The sequence below is a fragment of the Toxorhynchites rutilus genome, chromosome 3 (genome assembly GCF_029784135.1).
Source record: "Toxorhynchites rutilus septentrionalis strain SRP chromosome 3, ASM2978413v1, whole genome shotgun sequence".
NCBI lineage: Eukaryota > Metazoa > Arthropoda > Insecta > Diptera > Culicidae > Toxorhynchites > Toxorhynchites rutilus.
In genome coordinates this window covers 118,851,936-118,879,208 of record NC_073746.1, presented here as the reverse complement: position 1 = coordinate 118,879,208, position 27,273 = coordinate 118,851,936, and the positions used below count along the sequence as shown (strand labels likewise).

General features: G+C 38.5%; 1 protein-coding gene across 1 annotated transcript in view; it reads left to right on the top strand.

Annotated features, from left to right (window-relative positions):
• LOC129774900 (protein sax-3-like) overlaps positions 1-27,273 on the top strand; it is a 379,654-nt gene that overhangs the window by 310,967 nt on the left and 41,414 nt on the right. Inside the window, exons 4-10 of the mRNA XM_055778957.1 lie at positions 11,948-12,232; positions 12,299-12,571; positions 12,626-13,903; positions 13,961-14,056; positions 14,143-14,383; positions 14,461-14,621; positions 23,770-23,947. Of these exons, the coding sequence (XP_055634932.1) occupies positions 11,948-12,232; positions 12,299-12,571; positions 12,626-13,903; positions 13,961-14,056; positions 14,143-14,383; positions 14,461-14,621; positions 23,770-23,947 (2,512 nt within the window). The remainder of the gene's footprint in view (positions 1-11,947; positions 12,233-12,298; positions 12,572-12,625; positions 13,904-13,960; positions 14,057-14,142; positions 14,384-14,460; positions 14,622-23,769; positions 23,948-27,273) is intronic.

The window sequence follows — 27,273 nt, the reverse complement described above, 5'->3', positions numbered from 1 at the left end:
CTAGGAATGGGAGATCCCATAAACAGGTCGAATGCCGAAAATACCTCGAAGTGAGGAACTGGGTCATGAGTTGCATGCAGTCGGAGCGATTTTCTAATAACCACACATCCATTGGCATCCGACAAGAGATGCTTTCTGTGGCCGTTGCAATGAAAACAGGGCGCAGTGGGTGGACTCTGTTCGTACCTACCAAACACGAATGATACTGTACGCTAGGTCCCGGTCCGATAGAGAGGCACGAAGCGGAAGTGTCTGTTATGTTCTCGCCCTTCGGCAACAAAACCGGAACCGGAGCGTTGTCGAAATCCAGGTCCACGATAGATAGAGCACGATTTTTGTATCCCACAGAGATTCGAGCAATGGTTCGGCTTGGAATAAATTTAATTAGAAAAATCAACAGACTAATTTCGGAGCTGGCGAGTGGCCGACCCATTCCTAGGTGGGAGTCGAGTCCGGGGCCATGGACAACCGGACGCAGAAGTGGCACTGTTACGGGGTTTATTTCAACGGTAAACTTCACTCGGTACGAGAATTGGCACCGGGAGGCCAATCAACAAGCAAAATGAGCAGCGATACACAACGATGGAAGGAGAGGCCAAGTTTTAATTTATAAGTGGCTCTATGGCTAGCAATCCACAAGTTACATTCGTTATTGCAATCCGGCAGATTCAGACTAGTCATTCGGAACTTTCATTATGAAATGGGCTAAATTGGTTTTCACTGAGGTTGTGAATCTGCACTGTCAAGTGATACCGTTGCGTTTGACGAAGAATAACAGCAAACATGGCGTGACAATGATGACAGAAGACGGCTAGCACCTCATCAAGCTAAGCCGTGAAAATCCACATTATCCTTCGAGCCAGAACAAACGTTGGCGAAAAAAATCTCCATGTTTGAATTTGCATTCGTATTAACAGGGCGCTCTGGTTTGTGCGACAAACCAAAAGCTGCGCAAAAAGAGCTGAAGACCGCCGTCGAAATATCAGCGCGTTCAAGTGATTCACTAAGCCGAAAAATAAATATTTCCTCGTTCGTGTGATAGTAGAATAGGCGCGGCAAATGATGTTCGCAGGCGAAAGTTGTCCATCCGGAGGGTGATGTTTGATCGAGCGAAGATGATGGCTTTTTTTCCGCAGCGCATACACTCTGATGGAGCTCTGTTGGTAAGCGTTGCAGTGACACTCGGTTTTTCCGCACTATTCTAGGGATTATACAACTATGATGTACGCTATGACAAGCTGGAAAAATCTGAGTTTACCAGAGTTTAATTCATAGCACTTTTGTGGCCGGTTTATTGTTGTTTGCTTACTTGTTTTATTGTTCTTGCTGCTATGATGCATACATTCGACGGAGAGGACATTCAGAAATGAAGTGGGTTCATGATACAAAATAACATTAGAGCAAAAATGATCTCCGCCTGCGAATGACGGATCTCTGTACTGCCCATGTTTGTATAGGAGACGTAAACGACAAAATGAACAAAATCGACTTTTTCGCTGTTTCGCTGTTTCGCATTCTACACAATGTAATACGTTTGCTCAACATGCAAACAAACATTTTTTGTTCGAAAACATTTAAGCAATTTTCAAAAAACGTTTTCAAAAAATTACTGTTTGTCCGCATAACAGACGTAGTTTCATACAGCTTTCATACATCGTTCGAAAATCAACAATTGTCAGTATTATGTGCTATAAGCTAAATCTACATTTGAATCACATTATTTGTAGAGTCCAAACATGTCTGGCACGATAGTGTTATATTACTTCTTCTTCTTCTTCAATGGCACTAACGTTCCTAGAGGAACTTCGCCGTCTCAACGTAGTATTACTTGCGTCATTTTTATTAGTACTTAGTTGAGATTTCTATGCCAAATAACACGCCTTGAATGCATTTTGAGTGGCAAGCTCTAGAATACGCGTGGCCACAGTGCAAGTCGGAGGAAATTTCTTTGACGTCATATTACTTAGTGTTTCCTAATAGATGAATATAAGAAACCATTGAAACGCTGCTCATATAATTACTATTTTCTGTACACGATGAACAAAGAGGAACAATTGTGTTTTTTAATGTTATAATACCTAAATTTCTGCATTTGAATCTTCAAGTAGATAATGAAACAATCAGATCAGTAATAAAATTAAAATAATATTGGTTCTTCGCATTATAACTCCCCGGATTCAACATTGAATAATTCCACATACTCATCATTTACTCATACCATTGGAGTAAGTCACTCCACCTTCTTAATGCGATTGACCGTGATATCGGTAAATCAGGTTGCTAAAATTACCTACATTGCAGATTGACTTTACAAGTTCAATTAATTGAAAAAACACGAACATGCTGTTTCATCATATCCCAGAGTATTCTTCAGGGAAAAAAAATACTATAATAGACTCGCAACAAATCAAGAGCACCTTTTCCAGACATTTCACTAAATTTCTTCCAAACCTTTTTGATTTTATCCGATAAAAACTGAAACTACCGACGGAGACGTTTTGACTGTTATCGGGATTGTAAATACTAACGCTACAAACAGAGCAACCTGGTGATTACGTCTAGCTATGCGGACAAATGTTCATTGAAACGATTGATTGTCCGCATAAATAGACGCAAGCGTTTTCCAAATGGAAAAAATATGCTATGATCCGCGCAAAATCACCTAGGCCCTCTTTTTGTCGATAATATCCTTCAACTGGACAGATCATTTCATCGGAAATTTGCATGGTTATGATTGTAGGCCAAAAAACAACAAAAATACGTTTTCCCAACACTAATGGTGTTGTCGATTACGTCTCCTATGCAATCATGGACAGTGTAGTAGCATGTCCGAAAAAGAAACTTAAACTATTGAGAACCAGAGCAGAGGGTCTCAAGCCTCTGAGGAGAATGGTTGTAATAGTTGTTGTCTCTGGCTATTATGTGAAGAAAAATAACCCTCCATCCTCATAATTGAAGTTCGATTCAGAGTACGCCTCCCTCTCTAAGGGGAGAAGAGGGGAGGGGTCTGTCTTTATTCTATGATATTTTCTGTATCAAACATTTATTCCATGTAACGGAGAAACATGTATTTGCAAGTGGTTGAAAAATCTTGAACGAGAATTGTATCTGAAAATAATCTGATATTATAATGATGAGTTTTGGTAGAAGTACTAGGATTTTTTTAGTAAAAGATAGATTCAACGGGGTTGATTAGAAGATCAATCAATGAACAGTTCTGCGATTGGACTCATAAACCTGCGCTTAGCAATAAAACGTGGATGTTTGAAGGTATTGATAACAAACAACAAATTTTGGGCGCGGTAAAGTTTACCGGGTCAGCTAGTTTTTAAGGTTTGAAGGGGCTAAACTCTTAACTATTTTTATACTGATATATATTAGGCTGTCAAAAAAGTCCTGCGGTATTTCCGCGAGGGGTAGTTGTAAGCGCGTAGTTCTAGTTGTATTCATTGTATCGAGTCATACTAAATATAGCTTGTTTGAAAGGTATAATATAGTCCTTGACAGTGTTTTGTTTAGTTAAGTCGTTCGTGAGTTATAGTGTCGCAAATATGGAGCAAAATAAAGACAAAATCCGACATATTTTACAGTACTACTTTGACAAAGGCAAAAATTGAGATGCATTATGCCAATAAAATTTGTGCAGTTTATGGACCCGATACGGTTTCCATTTCCACCGCACCACGATGGTTTCAACGTTTTCGTTCTGGTGTAGAGGTTGTCGAAGATGCGCCACGCTCCGGAAGGCCTGTCGTCGAAAATTGCGCCAAAATCGCTGAATTAGCCGAGAAAGACCGGCATAGTACCAGCCGTAGCATCGGCCAAGAACTGGGGATAAGTCATCAAACCGTTATTAACCATTTGAAGAAGCTTGGATTCACAAAGAAGCTCGATGTATGGGTGCCACACACGTTGACGCAAAAAAACATCTCTGACCGTATCGACGCATGTGAATCGCTGCTGAATCGCAACAAAATCGACCCGTTTCTGAAGCGGATGGTGACTGGCGATGAAAAGTGGGTCACTTACGACAACGTGAAGCGCAAACGGTCGTGATCGAAGACCGCTGAAGCGGCTCAGACGGTGGCCAAGCCCTCATTAACGGCCAGGTAGGTTCTGCTGTGTGTTTGGTGGGATTGTCAAGGAATAATCTATTATGAGCTGCTTCCCTATGGCCAAACGCTCAATTCGGACCTGTACTGCCAACAACTGGACCGCTTGAAGGTAGCACTCATGAAGAAGAGGCCATCTTTGATAAACAGAGGCCGCATTGTCTTCCATCAGGACAACGCCAGGCTACACACTTCTTTGGTGACGCGTCAGAAGCTCCGGGAGCTCGGATGTGAGGTTCTTTTGCATCCGCCGTATAGTCCGGACCTTGCACCAAGTGACTACCACCTGTTTTAGTTCATGGCGAACGAGCTAGGTAGTCAGAAGTTAGCCACAAAAGAGGCCTGTGAAAATTGTCTATCCGAGTTTTTAGCCAATAAGGAAGCGAGCTTCTATAGGGGTATTATCAATAAGGAAGCGAGCTTCTATAGGGGTATTATGAAGTTAGCATCTCGTTGGGAACAAGTCATCGAACAAAACGGCGCATATTTGACTTAAAACAGATGATTGTAACTAATTTTATGAACCCATGAAAATTCAAAAAAAATACCGCAGGACTTTTTTGACAGCCTAATATTATGGTGATTATGGTAGGAAACCGATTACCCGCAGTCGACTTCAGTTTAGAAGAGTGAACTATTTTCTCCAGAGAAAGGAGGAGATGATTCTTGAGGAGCTTGTAACAATTTTTATATCTAATATGTATTCATGTTTAAACCTATTATATTGTTAGTACGAAGGGAACCGATTGGTCGCAAAGGAAGAAAAGGAGAGTAGAAGATTAAAGTATAAGGACAATCACACACGAAGAACGATAGTTTAGATAGTTTGAAAAGAGACAGAAAGACAAAGAAATATAGTTAGACAGAAGAAAGCTTTTTGAGAAAACGTGGAACGTGAAATAGATAACAGAAAACGAATTAAAACCTCTCCCAAAAAACCATTTGTTATAAAGACAAACTTGGAAACATATATACATACTGGATAGACAAATGTAAGCTAACAAATTAAAATTTAAATAAATTATTTACAGCTTGAAGCTGACACAGAATTAATTTTGTGTTTGCTCTCGAGAATATCCTGGATATCAGCAAATTAGCTGATAAGCGTCAACAAACATAAAACCTGCCACAGCGGTCTAATGGCTGCTTTCGAAACTTCAATCAAAATTAATAAATTTCATTTTCTATATATTTTTTTACTGCACGACTTTTTCTGTACTATAAAGCTACTTATTTTTTCAATCTCTATCTCTCTTCATTCTTTGTTTTTCCTGGAAACCACATGTACACCATGAGTGGTCTTTTGACCGCTGGGTAATATATGAGTATTTACAGGGTGAGTAGTAATAACTGTCAGTAAAGCAATCACTGTCACAAAAATTAAACGCTTGAATAAATTTTAATTTAGAGTGTATTTCATTTTAAGTACATCCATAACATTTCTCTTAAATTAGTCCAATTCGAATCTTTCTCCCTTTGCTTTAATTACCAGTCGCAATCGTTGTTACAGCTGGCACGCACGATATCCTGAGGCATTTCATGATAAACCTTCTCCAAACGTTGCTTGAAAGTGTCCACTGTCAATCCTTTGGTACTCCCTAGTTTGCCAAGCATGTAACCCCATGCAGAGAAGTCGAGAGGATTCAAATCAGGCGAAGACGCAGGCCACTCTTTCGAAGAAATAAAATCCGGAAAATTGTCCTCATACCAAGCCTGTGTAGCTTTTGCCTGATGAGACGGTGCAGAATCTTGTTGGAAGCAGTATGGTGTATTCTTGTAGTGTTTTCTGACAATGGGAAGCAAATGGTTCTTCAAAACATTGTCGATGTAGTATTTAGTGTTGATTTTAACACCAGGTTCGATGAACAGCAAGGGAACCTTTAAATTTTTGGAGAAATATCCCCATACCATCACCCTGGAAACATTTTGAAATCTTTGAACAGCCAGCTTGTCCCGAGGAATATCAGAAAAATGCTTCCGATCATTTTGTTGATTGTGGTGATCCTGTAACAGGAACAATTTTTCGTCCGAAAACAGAATTTCACAACCACCGTGCCGCTTGAGCAGCTGCCGACATCTATCGACTCTTCCAGCCTTCTGCTTTTCAGTTAAACCGTGCACCAGTTGTTTTTTGTATGGAATCAATCGAAGATCATCTTTCAAAATAGTCTTCATGGTTGACTGCGATATCCCCAGCTCCTTGGCCATCTTACGTCCAGACTGAGCAGGATTCCGTCGTACTCGCTCTCTTACTCGTTTGATGACTTCCGGACTCCTCACAGTGCGTTTACGACCAGGCTTGGGAAGTATTTTCCAAGAACCAGTCTCCTTGTATCGCTTGATGGTACGAAAGTACGATGGCACGGTCGAAAACTTTTCAAGAACAGACTTATCACAAGTTCCCCTTTTGCGTCCATGGTTACCACGACTTTTAAACGAATGAAAATTCAAACCAAACTTGCAAGGGATGTTGACATTTGAATACACTCTAAACGAAAAATATGCAGACTCATCTGTGATTAACCCATCTCAAATTAAACACGTCTATAAAACACTGACAGTTATTACTACTCACCCTGTATATAGCCATTTGTGGTAGTGTGGTAGTAGAGTTTCAAAGTCTGAGACTACCACACATTTTGATTTTTTCACAGCTAAAAACTACTCTCAAATTGATCTTCGGTACATTCTATATGCTTCTGTTCACTTTGTTTAATATATGATATAGAGCGTCCGTTCATAAACCATGAGGTAGAATAACGGTCATTCAATTTCGAGAACTGGCGTTGTACAAATATTTGTGCCTTTGTTGTAATAATGAAATTTGTGGTTTGTACTTGGGTAGTAAATAACTTAAAGTAGTGAAAGATAATTTTTGTATTTTTTATTGGTGGATTATCTGATTATCAAACCATAAAATTTAGTCCTGGGATGTCAATGCAAAGGAAGTAGTTGGAAGTAATATATGATCTCAGTGAACTACGCTTTGAAATAGATGAAGAGGAAAATTCTGAGAGTGAGCATAGTATACGATATATTTGATACAGATAATGAGGAACAGAACATTGAGAGCACACGCAGGGGACGAAATTTTCCTCTAGTTCTGAAGAGGAATGCGAAGAGCACAAACTTCCACTGAATGCCAAGAATATTTTCGAGGTATTGAAACCGATGATTGTCGAAAAATTTAACAAGAAATCTCAGTTTCGTTCATTCTTTTTTCAAAGAAACGTCTAACGGAATTTGCAATACACAATACCGTTCTGAATCATATTTCGGACATCTTCATATTTCGGACACCTTGTTCTAATATTTTGAAATGCTTAATGCACTGATGATATAACTATAAAATTAATATCACAATTGCTTCTTTAGAGTAATCCTTTGGTTTCACTATCACTTCATTTGAGAATTACAATTGAATTATTGCATAGTAGTAAAAAATTCATCCAAAATCCACTCATTATCGTTTGTGTTTGACGTTTGCTTAGCGTGAGCACGTAGAATTTACTCCTTCATCAATATTTAAATTTCTCTCGTGTTTCATCAGTTCTCATCATCGCTATCAGTTTACTGTGATTGCTTGGTAAGTGTTTCGCATTTGATTATAAAATATAATCAAGTCTAATGCAAATTTTCGTTCAAAAAATTATAAAATAAAGTGTCCGAAATTTGAATTCAATCTGTCCGAAATTTTATTATTTTATAAATGGTGTCCGAAGTTTGATTCTTATTCGCTTGATTTGAAAAGCGTTTTTCGATGATTTTTTTATGTTTACAATCAAATAGGTACCAAAGTAGAAAGCTTAAAAACATATTGAACTATTTTATCAAAAATATCAACCAAATAACACCTGTGCATAAAGTTCAGATATGTTTTCTGCATCATATGCCTTAAACGTCCGAAATATGACTCAGAACGGTATTATGAAAGTAAAAAAGAGGGAAGTAAAAAGTTCATTTTCGTTGATATTTGGCGAACGCATTTAGAATCATATAACAATATGCACAGAATCAGACACAGAATGACCATTCCCATTTTAGGGTGGTTCGAAAAAATCAACTTTTTCCCATTTTTCCCAAAAATTACTTATTTCAAAAAAATTATAACTTGTGAACTACTGAACCGATTTAAAAGGTCGACATATCAATTAAAGCGAATTAGCTAGTTTTTCTTGGAAAAATGTTACACTTGCCAAAAATTCAGGTTTTAATTTTGTCATTATTGATTGTATTTGTTATTTTAGTTTTCATTGTCTCGGGACCAAGGGTGCTTTCTTTAGTTATGATGGTTCGAAAAATCAATTTATACCTCTTTTTCCACCATAACAATTTGTAACTTTTGAACTACTGGGCCGATTCAGATGATCGATATATTAAATTGAAGCCAATGAGCTATTCTTGATAAGAATATTACTTGTTTTAAATATGACTTTTGGGATAAGCATTGAATTTTGTTTTCGTAATTATTGGTTGTAATTTTTTTTCATAGTTTACATGATTTCAGAACCAAAAGCACCATATTTTTTATATATTTTCTAGAAGCTGAGGATTTTTCACATTACATATCTGAATTTCATAGAGATGTCTTTTTTCGCGTATGAGTTATGATTTTGCAAAGTTGACATGTTTTCAGTTTTCTTGTGACAAACCAACTCATTGCGTTCAAATTGGTATATTGATCATCTGAATCAGTCCAGTATTTCAAATGTCATGAATTTTTGAAAAATGTGATTTTAAAAAATGGAGGAAAAATGGTTTTTCGGTACCATCGGTTATCTTTGAAAAATCACCAGCTTTCAAGAAAAAATATAAGAAAATATTGCACCCTTGGTACCGAGACCATGAAAACTATAAAAAACAGATACAATCAATAATGACAAAACCAAAAGCTAAGGCTGCAAGAGCAACATTTTTCCAAGAAAGACTGGCTAATTAGTTTCAATTTGATGTATTGACCATCTAAATCGGTTTAGTAGTTCACAAGTAATGAATTTTAAAAAATATAAATATAATAAAATAAAAAAAACAAAAAATTCGATATTTCGAACCACCCTAAAATGAAAATAGGCATAGGCAAAAAATTTGGTCTAATATTTTGTGAAAAGGAACAAAACTATCACGAAAATCTGAGAACCACTATATCGGTTTGACATGGAATGGTTGTATAATTAGATGCGTCTGCGAGATTTAGATTCAATTTTATATGCATCTGATGCATATTGAATAAGAAATTTAACCGTTTAATATCTATTGAATAAGAAATGGGGTCCTGAATTGTTCTGGTAAATAATGAGCAGAAATCGTTTCTCGAAAATTATGCAATTTAATCGGCAATTTTGTAAAGAAAACTAGCCAAAACTACTACAAATCAGTTGTTTATGAACAGCTATTTTCGGCAGGAGACAAAATTTGATGCAGATCTACTCAATATAAGCAATCAATGCGTATAAAAATGATTACATTAGAAAAAAAACTACAAACAAAATGGTATGTTTTCAAATGCAGTTTTACAAATCAGATAATTGTAGTTTCACAATAACCAAAAGCAAACCGAACAAAAAAAAAATATCTTACTAAGTGTAAATCTGTCATCCTTGAAGTGAGGTTCTGGAATGAGAAAAAAAGATCTCGCAACACTATCATCGATTTTCATCAATACATTTCGTGTTGAAGGCATCGAACCTCGTGCTCCGTCATTGTGAAGTGAAAATCATAAAAGATTTCAGGTGGTGGGGGAAGGACGGTAAAGACGGATACTATAAGTAAAAATTTTTTTTCGTGAATTTGACAAAAAATATATAGTAATGATATGCTTAAAAACATATAGGGGTTTAAGTCTTTTTTTATAAAAAAAACAAAGTTTTTTCGAGCAAAAATTTTGCAAAATTAATGTGTCCGGCATCTTTGAAAAAATAAGAATGAGTAGGGAAGGACGGACACTTGAAGGGGAAGGTGGACACTTCAGATGGGAAAGATGGACACTAACTGAAAAGTTATGTTTTGAAATTTAATTGATGTACTCAATAAGTTTTGAAGGTCTTCAAATACTGATTGATTGATTGATTTTGATTGAACAGAAAGGCTTGACTAAAATCATCTAGAAGGGCCTTGCCAATTTTTTCTATTTTTTTATGTCTAAAATAGCTTCCGGCATCCGGAATGACAGATTCGAATAACGTTTTAAAAACCGTTAAGCCAGGCTTTTCCAGCCATCTGAGTTGTTTTATTGAACAAGTCCTTTTTTTCATCAGTTCGAGGGCCAATTTTCTGACTTCAGTCATCTCTCTTGGTTGGGGAGATGTCGCACTAGCGCTTGTTCCTGCTGGAGACTTAAAACTGTCGAAAGTGGTCCGGAAGTTCAAAATTGGAATTTGTTAGGTGCCGTATGAGTATCATTCTTGAAATGTTAAAATTCATCGCAGGTGTGTTCACGTGAACCGACCCTAATTCCTCCATATATGTATGTAGAGTTGCTTGGAGAATACCTTATTAAAAAAACGAAAATAATGCCCTTTTTCGATAACGCGTTTTAAACGGTGAACAAAATTATTCATGCACAACTCCAACATTACGACTTCGATGCTGTTGAAAATCCGTGTTATTTCTTCTTTAAGTTCCTCCAAATTTTGTGGCTTATTAACATAGCAACGGTCCTTCACGTACCCCCAAAGAAAAACTAATCGACGACGAGAAATGTTGAAATGCTTACCATAAGAGGATAAAGTCTCATTAAGGGTTCGGTTGCTCAAGTAATACGATTTCACTAAAAATACACGTTCTTGTAAATTGTACATCTTGACACTAAAAACCATCCGATCAGACTGAACGAGTAGCCGAATATTGTCGTCCCGAAGTGGGGAATGCAGTCGACCATCGACGGAGCGAAAAAAAAATGTAATAAGGAGCTATTCGATTTTTTTTTGCGTGAACGATTAATCTGAAAGACCCTGTATAACCTTAACGAGATTTAAGAAAATTAATGGTTCTACAAATTCCAAAAAATAAATAGAAACGCACCTAAAGTTCAGAAAAAAGAATACAGAAAGAATATCCCATGGAGTACATGTACATATGAAGTACAAGGTAATAATAACATCAGATATTGAGGATTCTGTAAACAAATTTTAAAATCAGATTTACATTCGGTTGTATGCACCAGCACTCGGTGGCTGAAACAACTATCCGTTCCCTCCAAAATTTTAATAGACACAATAAAATTTTCGACAGAAAATAAACCTTTAATCAATTAAAGCTTTTAGCGAAGGCATTTTTTTTTTGTTTGTATTATTCATATACGTGAACGTGATACTGCCGCGATGTGAACTCGATAGTCGCAGGGGTCCATAGCAGAGGAAAAATGACATCATGAAAAAAAGATTCGGGGGTGGAAAATAACAAATGGAACCTAAAAATTCAAATAAAATATCCATTTGCATCGCAGACGGTCTTAAAAAACCGTCCGCACACAAATAGTCAGCGGTTGGTGGCCGTTGTCACTCGTTGTTTGATTTCAAACAGGAGAGTTTCCCGCGAAATGATCGTCCCTTCGTCCACAAACACACAGTCGGGGGGCACCATAAAAAAATATTTTATTCTGTTGTTAGCTCGTGAAAATTAGATTTCGAGTGGAGCTTCTGCTGGCGGTATATATATTTTTTGCGGAGAAAAATCTGCACACTGAACAGCAAACTATTCCGCTATGCCACTCGGTGGAAGTCGTTTGCGGACATAACCAGCGAAAATAGACAACCCAAAGCTGCTTTTTCACTTCCCATTGTATCAAAACAGGATAAACCGAGAGAGATAAAAATGCAAATAACTTTCCATTGCAGTGCTGCGCGAGGAGTTCCGGCTCGAGCCACAGCACACCCGGGTGGCCCAGGGTGAGACGGTTCTGCTCGAGTGTGGCCCCCCGAAGGGCGTCCCGGAGCCGATGGTTGCGTGGCGAAAAAACGGCCAGAAGCTGGACATCGAAACGTCGAAACGGATTCGCATTGTAGACGGAGGCAATTTGGCCATCCAGGATGTTCGCCAGACGGACGAGGGACAGTATCAGTGCATAGCGAAAAATCTGGTCGGAGTGCGAGAGTCTACGATGGCTTTCCTGAAGGTACACGGTAAGTGTCGACCCGTTTTGGGAATAATTCCAGCCACTTGCAGATTTTGATTGTCGCTGATTTCAGTCAAACCATTTCTGATACGAGGTCCGCATGATTCAACGGTTGTGGAAGGGTCCTCGGTCACATTCCAGTGTCGGGTGGGAGGTGATCCCATGCCGGATGTTCTCTGGAGGCGATCTGCCTCTGGTGGAAACATGCCACTAGATCGGGTTCACATTCTGGAGGATCGAAGCCTTCGGTTGGAGAACGTGGTTTCCGATGATGAAGGAGAATACAGTTGCGAAGCAGACAACGCCGTCGGAGCGATATCTGCTACGGGGACATTGACTGTTCATTGTAAGAACTTTGATACTCCACCTTTAACAACACTAACAACCTTTTCTCTCCTAGCTCCACCTCATCTAGCGATACGACCCGTTCCACAGATGGTCGAAGCGTCTCACGATGCATCATTCGAGTGTAAATCTGAAGGTCGTCCCAAACCTACGATATTCTGGTCTATTGAAGGCAATCGAAGTTTGGTATTCCCAGGCAATAAATTCGACCGTTTTGATACTTCCAGTACACTCGAAGGGTCAACTGTCCTTACGATACAGCAAACCAGTAAGACAGATAATGGTCTGGTGGTTGTTTGTAGTGCTGTTAACTCCGTTGGATCCATTAGTGTTCGTGCGCGTCTAACTGTGGCTTCACAGGATGATCGTCCTCCTCCAGTGATAATTCTCGGCCCATCGAACCAAACTTTGCCGGTGAAATCAGTCGTTGCACTCCCCTGTAAAGCTGTTGGTAATCCAACTCCGATCATATCCTGGTATCTGGATGGAAACCCAGTTATTAACTCTGAACGAATAAACACTACCGAGAATGGTACTCTGGTAATTCATGACCTGGACAAAAGTACCGATCAAGGTCTGTACACGTGTGTCGCGAGCAGTCGCAGTGGGAAGTCAACATGGAGCGCTTTTTTAAGGTTGGAAGCTCCAACGAATCCGAACATAAACTTTTTTCGAGCTCCCGAACCTAGTGCCTTCCCTAGTGCCCCCGGGAAACCACAAGTTTTGAATGTCACGAACAGCTCGATCAGTATATCGTGGCTTCCTAGCATCAAATCTGGGGCATCAGATATAAACGGATATTTGATAGAAGTCTATGCCACCGATATGGCGAAAAGTTGGCTCCCTATTCCCTACAAGATCTCCTCCACAAGCTACACGTACTCTCCGGTAACGGCAGATGTTTCCTACACCTTCATCGTACGAGCAGAGAACGACCAAGGTCTGGGAATTCCAAGTCTTCTGTCTGATCCAGTGACCATCGGTCGGGGTAACAATCATGGTGAGGATCTGAATCTGAGCGAAGCTCAGGCGACACTCTCCTCCGGAAGCGTCGTGAACTTGCTAGAGGCTAACTCATCCGATTCGACGAGCGTTCGTCTTGCCTGGGAGATCGTCAACGGGCAGTATGTCGAGGGGTTCTACATCTACTCACGCAAGCTGAACAGCAATGGGACGTACAAAACGTTGACAGTGCTACATGGTGGAGGAGCTTCCGCTTGTACGATAAACGGGCTGGACAAGTACACCGAGTATGAGTTCTTCCTGGTTCCGTTCTTCAAGACAATCGAGGGGCGACCGTCGAACTCTAGAACTGCTCGGACGCTGGAAGATGGTAAGTTTTTTCTCTGGACATGTTGAACATGTATGACTTAGTTTTTCCGATTGACAGTTCCCAGTGCAGCTCCTGTCAACATGGAAGCAGTCCTTTTGAATACTTCGGCAGTGTATTTGAAGTGGGAACCGCCCTCGAATCACAGTCTCAATGGTAAGTTGACATAATTTTGGAATCATAATCGTGATCAACGAAAAGTGGACTCAAACTATTATTATACTTTTTCAATTTATGTTTAGGAAAACTAAAAAACTACCACATCATCATACGAGGGTACGATGTCCACAATCTGTCCAAAGTTCTAACGAACATGACGGTCGATGGTGAATCCCCGAAGCTGCTACTGGCGAATCTCTCCGCTGGCGTCACATATTCCGTCAGCATTGCCGCCTCCACAAGGGTTGGCATTGGGCCGTTCAGTGTACCTTCCATTCTGCGACTGGATCCACATACGAAACGCCTGGATCAAGGTTATACCAGGTAAGACAAAACCTGGATGATTTTGTGAGCTTTACTCAATGTTTTTTTTCCAATTTTCTTATTCCAATGCTGAACAGATACCCAATCAATCATGACTACTCCCACGATATCCTAACCCAGACCTGGTTCATCATTCTTTTGGGCTCGATCATTGCCATAATCGTGTTTCTCTTCGGGGCGACCGTCATCTTCCGAAGGATACAGTTCATGAAACATAGTTCCCTGAATAGCATGCATGGTAAGTACCGTTTTGAATCACCTTAGATGTGAAACACAGTTGCACAAAGTAAACCTCCTAACAGATACTGAAATTTTAATTTGAGTTTTATTTTGTGGCGACAGTGATAGCGTCTACATATATCATTCCCACAATCGCAGAAATCTCAACTTCTGATGTGTCTTCTGACGAACGTCAGTGGGGATGACAAAACAAAAACCAGAGCTCCTGAGCATACAAGCGGATAGCAAATTGAATTTCGCCTTGTTTTCATTCAATTGAAACATTGTTTTCCTTTCTCGTTTCAATAATTGCATGTTTTTGCGCCGGCAATGTCGTCGGAGCTGCTGCCGTCGTTGTGGCGACTCACGTCGCTCTACGAGACCGGCTAAGGGGAGCCTCTCTCTGGACTAAACCAAACACATTCTGTCGCATGCTTCTCCATTCTCGCTGTGAAAAAGCAGAACATTTTCAGTGTGCCAGTTGGGATGGGTGAAAACCAAGCGAAACGTCATCCGTCAACATCAATAGTATTATTTAATTTTATAGTTACATGCACTTTTCTTGCATTCGAGTTTCCAGACGAAAACAAGCTTTCCATTGCTTCCTTTTTGTGTGGATGTCACGTTTCGAATTACGGTACTCTGAGAAATTTTCTAAGTTACATCGAAAAGATCGGAGTGGTTGAATTGTGCAAAAGTATCTACAGTGATAGACATTCGTTTAGCCGCACTTGAAAAAAAAACTTGAAACACTTACAAAACAACTAGGAATGTTCTTTTTATCGGGATACTTATTTGCTGTAGTGATAGTATATTTAAGTCACTTTTATTGAAAGGACGTGCGTCACAATCACACACACACACACACACACACACACACAAGGCGGCATCGGTGGATATAAACATTCAAACATCGTTTTTCCCGAGACATAAGTTTAGCCGCAGGGCATAAAAATCGAGTTTTCGCATAATCACCAAGCCTTTATCTGTGTTTATTCGAAAAAAACTTGGTAATGTTATGTTCAATTTACAAGATAAATATTAGATGTGCAACATAAGAAGTTGGTCAGATTAGTGATCTATGTAGAATTTAAAGGAATGGCGAAAGGTATTCTATTGACGGAAGAGGGGCGGAAAATAATAAAGATATTCAATGAACAAAAGTTTTCTAATAGCTCGATTGTAACAAAAATTGGTCGATCTGAGAAATTTTTTACGGAATTTCTCTAAATAGTGCCAGAAATATGGGATATAACGACCAACAAATGGGAACACCAAAGTTACTTTGCGTCTTAAAGGTCGAATAAGACACGAAGTAACCAGGAAACGATGTCCTGCTCATACATTAACGCGGAATCGGTTGTTCCAGCAACAAAGATGCATAAAGGGTGTGTCACATCAAATGCATCACGGAAAAAACGCTGTAGAAATTCGCCCAGTAGACCGATCCTTTTGAAAATTTTAGACAGTAAAATAAAAACTATTAAACAACTTTTGGGATTTTCTTTTTATTCATACTTCGAGCCCGGGCCCGTATGCTCGCACCTTCCTCTTTACCCCGTCCATAAGGTTCTGTACAACGTCAGGTTGTAGTTTTTCTTGAACAGAAATCCATTTTCTCTTGAAGTCCGCCTCCGATTTGACAACTTTTGGGTTCTTCCGGAGGGCCTGCTTCATAATCGCCCAATATTTTTCTATTGGGCGAAGCTCCGGCGCGTTGGGCGAGTTCATTTCCTTTGGCACGAAGGTGACCCCGTTGGCTTCGTACCACTCCAACACGTCCTTTGAATAGTGGCACGAAGCGAGATCCGGCCAGAAGATGGTCGGGCCTTCGTGCTGCTTCAATAGTGGTAGTAAGCGCTTCTGTAGGCACTCCTTAAGATAAACCTGCCCGTTTACCGTGCCGGTCATCACGAAGGGGGTGCTCCGCTTTCCGCAAGGGCAGATCGCTTGCCACACCATGTACTTTTTGGCAAACTTGGATAGTTTCTGCTTGCGAATCTCCTCCGGAACGCTGAATTTGTCCTCTGCGGAGAAGAACAACAGGCCCGGCAGCTGACGAAAGTCCGCTTTGACGTAGGTTTCGTCGTCCATTACCAGGCAATGCGGCTTCGTCAGCATTTCGGTGTACAGCTTCCGGGCTCGCGTCTTCCCCACCATGTTTTGCCTTTCGTCGCGGTTAGGAGCCTTCTGAACCTTGTATGTACGCAGGCCCTCCCGCTGCATCCCGGACCGAACTTCTCGGATCACGTCTAAACTGCTTAACTACGCGCTTTTGATCTTTTTCACTGACGGAGCATCCATTTTTGCCGTTCTTCACCTTCCGGTCGATGGTTAGGTTCTCGAAGTATCGTTTTAGTACTCTGCTGACCGTGGATTGGACGATTCTCAGCATCTTACCGATGTCCCGATGTGACAACTCCGGATTCTCGAAATGAGTGCACAGGATTAATTCACGACGCTCTTTTTCGTTCGACGACATTTTTCCAAATTTACGAAAAATTGACAGTGAAGCATGGCCAACGTGATCTATACACTCTCACTCTTCCATTTTCACCCGAATGAACTCCGAAAAGTATCTTCAATTACTGGAGGACGTTTTGATTGGTCATATTGAGAATAACGCTACCGAGGATGTCGTTTTATCAGCAGGTTTATGCATAGATCCACGTTTCCAAGCAATCGAAGGCATGGTTTGCCGAGAAGGATATTTCGCTTCTTGAATGACCTGCTGGCAGTCGATTGCGATTGCAAATTGCGAAGTGATCCGAAATGGAGGTGGACATATTAAATATTAGCTACCGATTGGACTCAAATTTTGCCGCACAAATTTTCTTTTATTGAAATGTTAGGATGCGGCTAAACGAATGTCCGCCCTGATTCCACATATTTGAATTACATCTTTGACTGTACAAAGAATTGACTTATTTTTAAAAATATTGAGGAAAAATAGGGCGGGGCTAAACGAATGTCTACCACTGTATTTTGTGGATCGGATAGTATTGCTATGTATTCTGACATCTGACAGTTATCAAACTGTATGCTATCCAATATGTGATATGTTTAAGCTCGGATTCAAGCATCGGGCGAGATCCAAACAACGCGAAAAACATGGTTCAGTATTTTAAAAAAAGGGCTGAATATACCATTTAGTTCACGCTTTCGAAAATGCGAACTTTTCATCGAATAGCCCACATCATATTCTGAGCACAACGTTGTCCAACTTGAGTGGCTATTTTATTTCATATTCTTCCATGTTCGAGGTTCTGCCAGAACGAACCAAGCGCCAAAAACATTATTTTGAGATATTTCAATTTGAAGTTTGGGCTCCCACTAATTGACCGTGGCTGATCAAATCTATTATTTTTATCGCTCAAGTTCTACAAGCAGGATGTCTTCAAAGCACTGAGACTACTAATGTCTGTAAAATAACACTTAAATTTTGAATAAAAATGACTTTTTGTTTTGGTACGCATGGACTCAGTTCACTTTGGTAGAATGAAAATATATAGAATATAGGCTTCAGTTCAGTGTGGTTGGATGTATTTTTAGTTTGCATCATTACTAAAATAGTACTATTAAAATTGTTGAGATTCGTCGTTGCTGTTCAGGTCGTAATCAATATCAACATTGTTTTGATAATCGGGAACCAGTTTCATGAAGAATTCATGGTTTAGAGTAGTGCGGGGTAAAGGTGCGCATTGGCCATTTTGAAGCCAACGAGCATATAATTTCGACAACACTGTAGCCGTTTGATACATTATTACACCAACAGCTCACACATATAAAAATAGATACATTTCATGAAAGTGGCAAAAAGTTATGAGGTAAAAAGAGTTTTGATCGATTTTTTTCAGTTTTGGAGATGACGATTTACTTACCTAAAATAACTGGAAAGTTCGAAACTACACTGTCAAGGAAACATTATTTCTATAGTAGATGATAGTGCGTATTCGTTTTTGTGAACAGCGTTTTGCTCTGAAAAAAATGTATAAAATGTTTTCAACAAAATTTTCAACGGGACCCACAAGAAGAAAACTGATTTGAAGGAATGCACTCCAGAAATGCTCAAATGGCCCGACAGAGGCTTCGGGAGGGAGTCTCGAAGTGTAGGATTGCGGCAGACCTCGGTATTTCTGAATCAGCTCTGAGGAAGAGGCTCATATCAGAAAGTGATTTATGATTTCAATCTTCTTTTATTGACATTTCTACTTCTGCTGGAATATGTCAGCGAGCATTCACGGTATTTACGAGTGAGCAGTCTGAGGATCTGGCGAACTACTGCTGGGCACTGGACAAAGTTTTCTATTGTATAACTCTTCAAAATTTACGGCGCATGGCGTTCGATTATTCGGAAGCCAGCAACCTCCAGCACGAATTCAACAAAGTTGCAAAACTAACAGGAAGAGATTGGGCTTCTAGCTTCATATGAAACCCCCGTCTGTCTCTTTGAACCCCACAACAGCGCAACGAAGTAACCGCGCTCCAAGGCAAAGCGTCAGAACCGAAATCCAAGATCTATATATATATATATATATATATATATATATATATATATATATATATATATATATATATATATATATATATATATATATATATATATATATATATATATATATATATATATATATATATATATATATATATATAAATGGTTTTCTGTCTGTCTGTCTGTCTGACTCGTATGAACTCGGAAACTACTGAACCGATCAACATGAAAATTGGTATGTAGGGGTTTTTGGGGCCGGGGAAGGTTTCCTCTATAAGGGGGGTGGGGGTGTCTTCCATACAAATGAAACTCAAATTTCTGCATTACGCAAGAATTCATCAAGCAAATGAAACCAAATTAGTTCTCAGCTCTCCAACAAAAAAAAAATATAAAAAATATAGTGCCTTTGGTCCCGAGGCCATGAAAACTATAAATAATAAATACAATGAATAATTACGAAATAATTACGGTAAACTTTGAAAAATCATACCTTAAAAACAAAAAAACGCCTCTCTGGTTTTGATATATACTATTGAAAAAAATTCTTAGCTCTCCAAAAAAATATAAAATAATATAGCGCCTTTGGCCCCGAGACCATGAAAACTATAAAAACCAAATACAATTAATAACAACGAAACCAAAATTAAAATTTTGTTGAACTCTGGTATTTTTTTCAAAAAAGATCAGCTAATTGGCATTACTTTGATATGTCGATTATTTAAATTATTTATTATGGAAAAAATTGATTTTTCGGACCACCCTCAAAAGGAAATGGTCACCCTAACAAAAAAAAATAATAATACGGGTCTAATGGTTTGCGACAAAAAACAAAATTTCCACTTCCCACGAAAATCTGAGAACCACTATATCGGTTTGACATGGAATGGCTGTATATATATATATATATATATATATATATATATATATATATATATATATATATATATATATATATATATATATATATATATATATATATATATATATATACAGGGTTTTCCATTTCGGGCTTCCGAAAGTATACAGCCCTGCGCTGACAACCGTTTGACATAGCTGTCTACCAAAGCGTCATATCGTTAGTTGAATGTCTGCCATTTTACAATATGGATCGTTTTAGCATCGCACAACGTGTTAATTTTGTTAAATTATGCTACAAAAATGATGAAAAACCGGCAAATGTTATTTGAGCATCACGGACGGATTTTGGTCGTCATGGACGGCCTACAGAGCACACAATCGCTAATGTAGTGCGTAAATTCGAACAAACTGGATCCGTAGCGGATATTGTGAAACCTGTGCATCATCGTAATGTGCGTTCGGCCGAAAATATTGCTGCTGTTGCTGCCAGTGTGGAGGATGACCCGAATGTTTCGATTCCACGGCGTGCTCAGCAATTGGACTTGTCAAACACATCATTGTGGCGAATTTTGCATTTGGACTCGCACCTACATCCATATAAAGTCCAACTGGCACAAAAATTAGAGCGTGGTGAACATGGAATGCGTCGGGCATACGTCGATTGGGTGAACGAACAACATCAGCAAAATGCTGAATTTTCGCATCAAATTTTCTTCAGCGATGAGGCACATTTCGAGCTCGGTGGCTATGTGAACACCCAAAATTTCCGTATATGGGGCTCAGAAAATCCACACGTGATTGTTGAGAGGCCATTGCATCCGCCAAAAGTCACTGTTTGGTGAACATTATGGTCTGGTGGAGTCATCGGGCCGTATTTCTTTGAAATTGAGGACGGCGAGACGGTAACTGTGAATGGTGAGCGCTATGGCCGCATGTTAACCGATTTTTTTTTGCCACAAATTGAAGATATGGATACGGATGACATGTGGTTTCAGCAGGACGGCGCCACGTGCCACACAACACGACCGAACATGGTCATATTGCGAACGAAATTTGAGGGACGCATAATTTCGCATTTTGGTGATGCCAATTGGCCGTCCAGATCATGCGAATTGAACCCGCTAGACTTTTTTTTGTGGGGTTATGCGAAAGACCGTGTCTATGCCAACTCTCCGCAAACTCTTGAACATTTGAAAGACAACATTCGTGAAGTTATAACCGAGATACCGCCCCATATGTGCAAAAAAGTCATCGAAAATTACCTATTCCGGATCAAGTTGTGCGAGGGAGCCCTAGGTGGACATTTGAATGATGTTGTATTTCACACATAATGGCATATACCAAACTTAAAGTTGAAATAAAAGTTTCATCGGAATTCGAATTCTAAGTGTGTTTTATTTCAATTTACTTTCGGAATTTAAAGTTGGAAAACCCTGTATGTATATTTTTAGCGCAATGATGTATTTGGAAAATTTGTTGAAAATTATAAGCAAATTCATAAATTTTCATGAACATGACGGTATAACACGACAAACATATTAGCACGAAAAAAGAACTATTTGGTCCGGTCTCAGTCGAAGACAATAAATTGTTTTATTGGCTTTCTTCGATACAATAATTCGTATAGGAGTAAAGGCTTTTTGAATAGCTGTTTAATTGCAACTGAGAGTGATCTGGCTTTTGTATATTGCATATATAGGATGTCCACGATCTAATTACTACCTACTGAACAATTCGTGTCATTCGTGTGATCGTTCGATTAGCTGATAATAGAGGCAAGATAAATTAAGCTAGCTATTCTAGTACCACAATAGAGAGGGTCAATTTCATTTTGGTTACATAATTCAATTCTTAACAATATTAAAAGATCTTATTTACTATAAAATAGACAATAAATTAGAAATATTTTTTTAAACATCTCGAGACTGACTGCATCTATAAGGAGATTGATAAAGAACTTTTTCATTTTAAACCATATCAGAATTCATAATTTGTGGCTGAAAATTATTGTTAAATTACATACAAAAATTCGATGTTTCAAAAATTCATAAAAATTCGATGTTACACAAAGTTCGTTAAAAATACTTTTGCCATCTTGGACACATTCTTTAAATTTTCTACATAACTTCTTTTTATATGAAAAATTGAAAAAAAAAATTGTTGACATATAACAATTCGAAGTTTCGAAGTTTTTATTTATTTCTCAGTATATTTTTTCACGTTTTAACATCAATACTCTATGTCTCTTTCTAAGACACTATTTCGGTACGAATCATAATTTTTGAGATATAAATGATCAAAAGTTTCTCTTACTAAAATCGATACGCCCATTTCAAAAGTTACATTCGAGTCAAAAAATTCCCAAATACTGCGGAAAACTCATATTTCCTCCTACCCAAACGGAATACAAACTTTCGTTCGAATCAAAAATTCATGTTTTGTCATTTGTCGATTTCATTTGGAATTGCTCAATGGTAGCATATGAAACAGTATTTACAAGAGATGTTCATTTTGTTTGACACTGACTTCACTTACATTTGACAAAAAATTCAGAAAACGTTCTATGACATGTCACGAGTTCACAACTTTTCGTGTTTAAGATAACCAATACAATGCAGCGACATAATAAGCTTATTACCGTTTCCGACCGGCAGCATGAATTCTATGTAGTCATAATAAATTTCCTCTTGCCACTTTTCGATGTCATATTTGCAGTGAAGTGAAATGCACGTTAAAACTGCTTTTAAACGTCAGAAAAATGAAAATAGCTAAAAGAGAGAGTGGTCATGGCTTCCGAGTTGGGAAAAAAAAACACAATGGAGGAAACGCTAAAAGCACAGCAATAAACCACGACCACGAGTAACTTGTGTCGGGTAATATCATAATTTTAATTCGCATTCAGCGAAAACGAGTGCCTCCCCAGTGAATAGCGTAAAAAACAAATCCGGATTATTTGAAGCTAACAGTGGAAATGGTTCATAGAAACGATGTGAAGACATTTCAGTTGTAGTTTTATGCGCTGCGGGTAAAGGACGGACATCCTTTCGTTTGTTGGACGAAAAAAAATCCTTATGTGCTCGTATAGTGTATGTTGTAATAAGCTGAATCCGTTTGCCAGTTTTCCTTCGAAAATCTCATCACGGAGCAAATAGTCGCAATCATTCTGAAGAATGGTGTACTTATGATCAATCGCTGTTGAAATATGAAGGTACTATAAATTCCCACAAAAAATGCTCACCATAAAACAAAACGTTTTTACGTGTTTCCTCAATCACGCGAATCCACCGATGACGACGACGACTATTGTGAACGGATTCCCCATCCCGAAAACGTTGCATTTCACATGGCACGAAAAAAAGCTCACGTGTTGTGCTACGTACCGATGTTTTTAGATTTATGATTTAGTTTCAGCGCTTGTCATGGCGTTCGAGAATTATTGCTGTTTTACCCGTCAGCTAAAATTGCCAAAGTTCTTTTCAATCTATCACTCCCGGGAGGGAGAGACCTTCCCCGAACGATTCACGGGAACGCGCGTACGATTTTGCACCTCGCAGTGGCCACAGCACCGAGGCACCTCGAGCCTTGTTCATAACGTGCGTTCCGCTTTCACGCAGCCCCAGTCTGACGTAGGATATAAATATTGTTCCGCTCAACGACGGAAATCCCTGCTGAACTTTTCTTCTGCTGAAATTTGACCAGAATAAATTGCGTGCCATTGTCGGGAGAATGTCAGCCCCTTTGCTCAGCGGCACAGCAACAACAACAAGCATTGATTGAAATGTTTTCGCGAGGATATAAATGTATTCGTCTTTCGCAGGAAATCACGCAATCGGGACGGTGCGCAAGTTCCCAACGCTGCCGCTAAATCCGAACGGTGTCTGGATAGACCCGGGTGGTGGCGTGTGGCGGCAGGCGTCCGATATCACCAAGGAAGCCATCACGGACTACGCGGCCGTTTCGAATGCACCCACGCTGCCGCTGCCGGACTACGAAAGGTGAGTGTCGCCCTTGGGGCTTTTCATTTGATCACTCGACGGAACACAGACAATTTTTGTGTAGTTTCTCTTCTACGATTGTAATGTCAACTTGATATCTTCAATGTTGATAATTACAGGTTGAATCGCCTTACGGGCCAGAAAATATTTTTTATCGAATAGATTTTTTTTGACTTACGCTGATACATACGTTTCTTCGAATTTGCTGATCAGAATATAATCACGGCGTGTTGTTTAATTTGAGATTTGAAATCTTAACGAAGTACTACAAATAACTAAAATATCAACACGATGAGAATGCGAAGTTCTTCCATAAAATATAATGTCATTGTCTTTATCGTCCTTATTATTATTGTTTCATCATTTGTCACATAAGTCTTTATGATTCTTACTGATACTTATTTAAAAGCGACGGAAAATAAACCAGTTGACACATTAGAACCAAACAAACTATATGCTAGGGGAAATGGGGGAAAGACGGACATGTTATGAAGAACTTCGCGTACATCTTTGGAAAAACATGTATTCCAATACTTAAAAGCAGTTTCTCACAGTTCAATATACTGGTTTTCGAAACAATTGGCCAAATGTTTTATAAAAAATTGTTTTTCCATGTTTTTTACTGAAATTGAAACAAGCCGAAAAGTATCTTTTTTTTTAAATCTTTATTTTTGAGACTTTCAGCCTCCTGGGCTGGTTCGTCTCAGGAGAAGCCGAAAAGTACAGGGGTATGACTAAAACGTCAAATCGCTCATATTGCCAGCGTACCCAATATTGCTGCGGTTCACTGACATTTTGGTTTTGTCAATTACTGTTGTTTACAACTCGGTCCGGTTATATAGTCGAATAGTGGCTAACTTTAAACTCCATGTTAAATGTGAACACCTCCATGTGAAACCGAAATATGAAAATCCCTCATGCAGTTAGCAATAAAGCATACTATCTCCGTTATTTCAACGATTTCAATCCTGGCAAATGATATGTTGGTAAACAAATGACGCCATATTGATTTTGGTTTTGGGTAGTCTATATTAAATTGATTTCTAACCCCTGGAAAAGTAGAACATTTCTATCTATGCGAGTATAATGGTCATGTAGTGGGGGGAATATGGACAGGTTAATAATATACAAAGCGTAGGAGTTTATCGCTCTCAAGAGGAATAATTTCGCTCTCTCTCAGTGTGTGCGTCCAGTAACTGAAATAGAACAAAAAGAGAAAGCGATATAAGAAAGAGTTCAATATTATTCCCTTCACTTTCCATCATGCATTGGATGTGATTATGGATGTGACTGCCCATTTCAACCCCACCAGTGCAGTTATTTCAAAAATTTTAATTTACCACTTACAAATGAATTTACTTTTTCCGTACATACCTAATATCGCTTCTCTGTCAACTCACAATTCAATTTTGCAAAATGCTCAATATCGATGCCGGAATAATTACATCCACACGCGGAATCATGTTTGATTTCCGGTTTTTGTTTCTCTATTCCACTTTTGATCAGTATTCATTGTCATAGGATGATTAAAATATTATAGAATAGCATGTAGAAGGGGTTCCCATCAACAGAAATTCGAAATTCATAATGCAACTATACAAATCAACCACCTGTCCATCATACCCCCACTGTCCGTTTTACCCGCGGTTTTCCTACAGTTGATATCACGGTAGTTGAATGTACTGAACCAAAAATTTGTACTTAGATGGCGAATCAATGCTAAACCAATATTTTCAAGAAATTTCATGCGAACAACTGAATTTGGTGCTGTTAGCTTTCAAATGCGTATTTTTTTATAATTTTATTAATTTATTGATTGATTTATGTAATAATTTGATCATTCCAACAAAAACTAATAAACTTAAGCCCAAAATAAAATTCCTTAAAATCTTCATTATGCATGAAGTAACAACTACGGAAATTTAATTGTCAAAAATATCCAGCGCCTCCAGAAAATTTCCGGGGCACAACGGTCTAGAAGGGTTCTTTCTTATTATTTTGACGGAATGTATCATCAATTGAATGGCGTTTTAAATAAAGCTCATCCATTCGAACGAATTTTTTCGAAAACGTTCTATTTTGTTAAAGAAAAAGACAAATTGATCAACGGATTGAGGCCAATTCATTCAATTCAAGACAACGTCTCAAATATTGAAGCGACCACTAGAACATGTCATCGAAAAAAAAACAATATTTTGAATATGTGCCAAAATACTCGAAAACTCGTAGAAAAATATTTTCAAAAAATATAAATTTCACTAGTTTTATTTTAGCAGTAAAAGCAGGGAGGATTTTTTTTTCTAGTTACATACAACTCGTGCGAAGTTATAAAGTAAAATGCTTGATTAATATGGGTATTCAAACCGTGGATTTTGAGTTTACAACAAAAACTTATAGTATTACACACATATCACCGCCAAATTATGGTGCCTGGCGACGGTTCTGATCATATTTAAGTCCCTCTCCGATTATCTGAAAAATCCACATCACATCAAGTTAATCATGTCTAAAGTACATTGCAACTCGCATTCTAGATATTCTATTTTTTCATTGCAGTTGAACCCTAAATTTTGGATGAGGAATTCATCCACTGTACTTCGGGTACTTCGAAGATAGCCAACATACCAGGTGTGCGAGTTGAAATTGTCGTTTTTTTTTCGATGGAGAAAACACATAATTTCTGTAATATCACTTTCCTGTGCATTGAGTCCATTCCAATCTTTTTTTCATCAATGCAAAGTATGAATTTACAATTTGTTGTCAGTAGCGATCTTTATTCGCTGTTTCATCCGGTAGCTCAGGGTATACCATACCCTTCTGGTCCACCAGACACGAGCGCGTATTTCGGTCGAAACGTCCAAGGTCCCTCAGATCGAAATTACCTCTTTTGAACTATCGAAATCATCTCTCATGTGTTTTCATTACAAGAGCATGTTCATCAAGCTTCCAAAAGCAAAAAATGATGTCCTTCGACCGCTTTTTCCTTCAAATGAAAAAAAAAAATAAAAAAGCAAATACTCTCCATTCGGAACGAAACTCGACATTTTTTCTACGCTGAATATTTTTTTGCAGAATGACATGAAGTTTACCATCAAATAAAATCATATATATATATATATATATATATATATATATATATATATATATATATATATATATATATATATATATATATATATATATATATATATATATATAATCGAAGGAATGCATACAACCCTGCTTGAAACATCTATAGCATGAACCGGTCAGTTTCAACTTGCCCATCTGGTTTATCAAAAGTGATAAAATATAAAAAAAATTCCCTGGGACTGTTAAGAGAAACC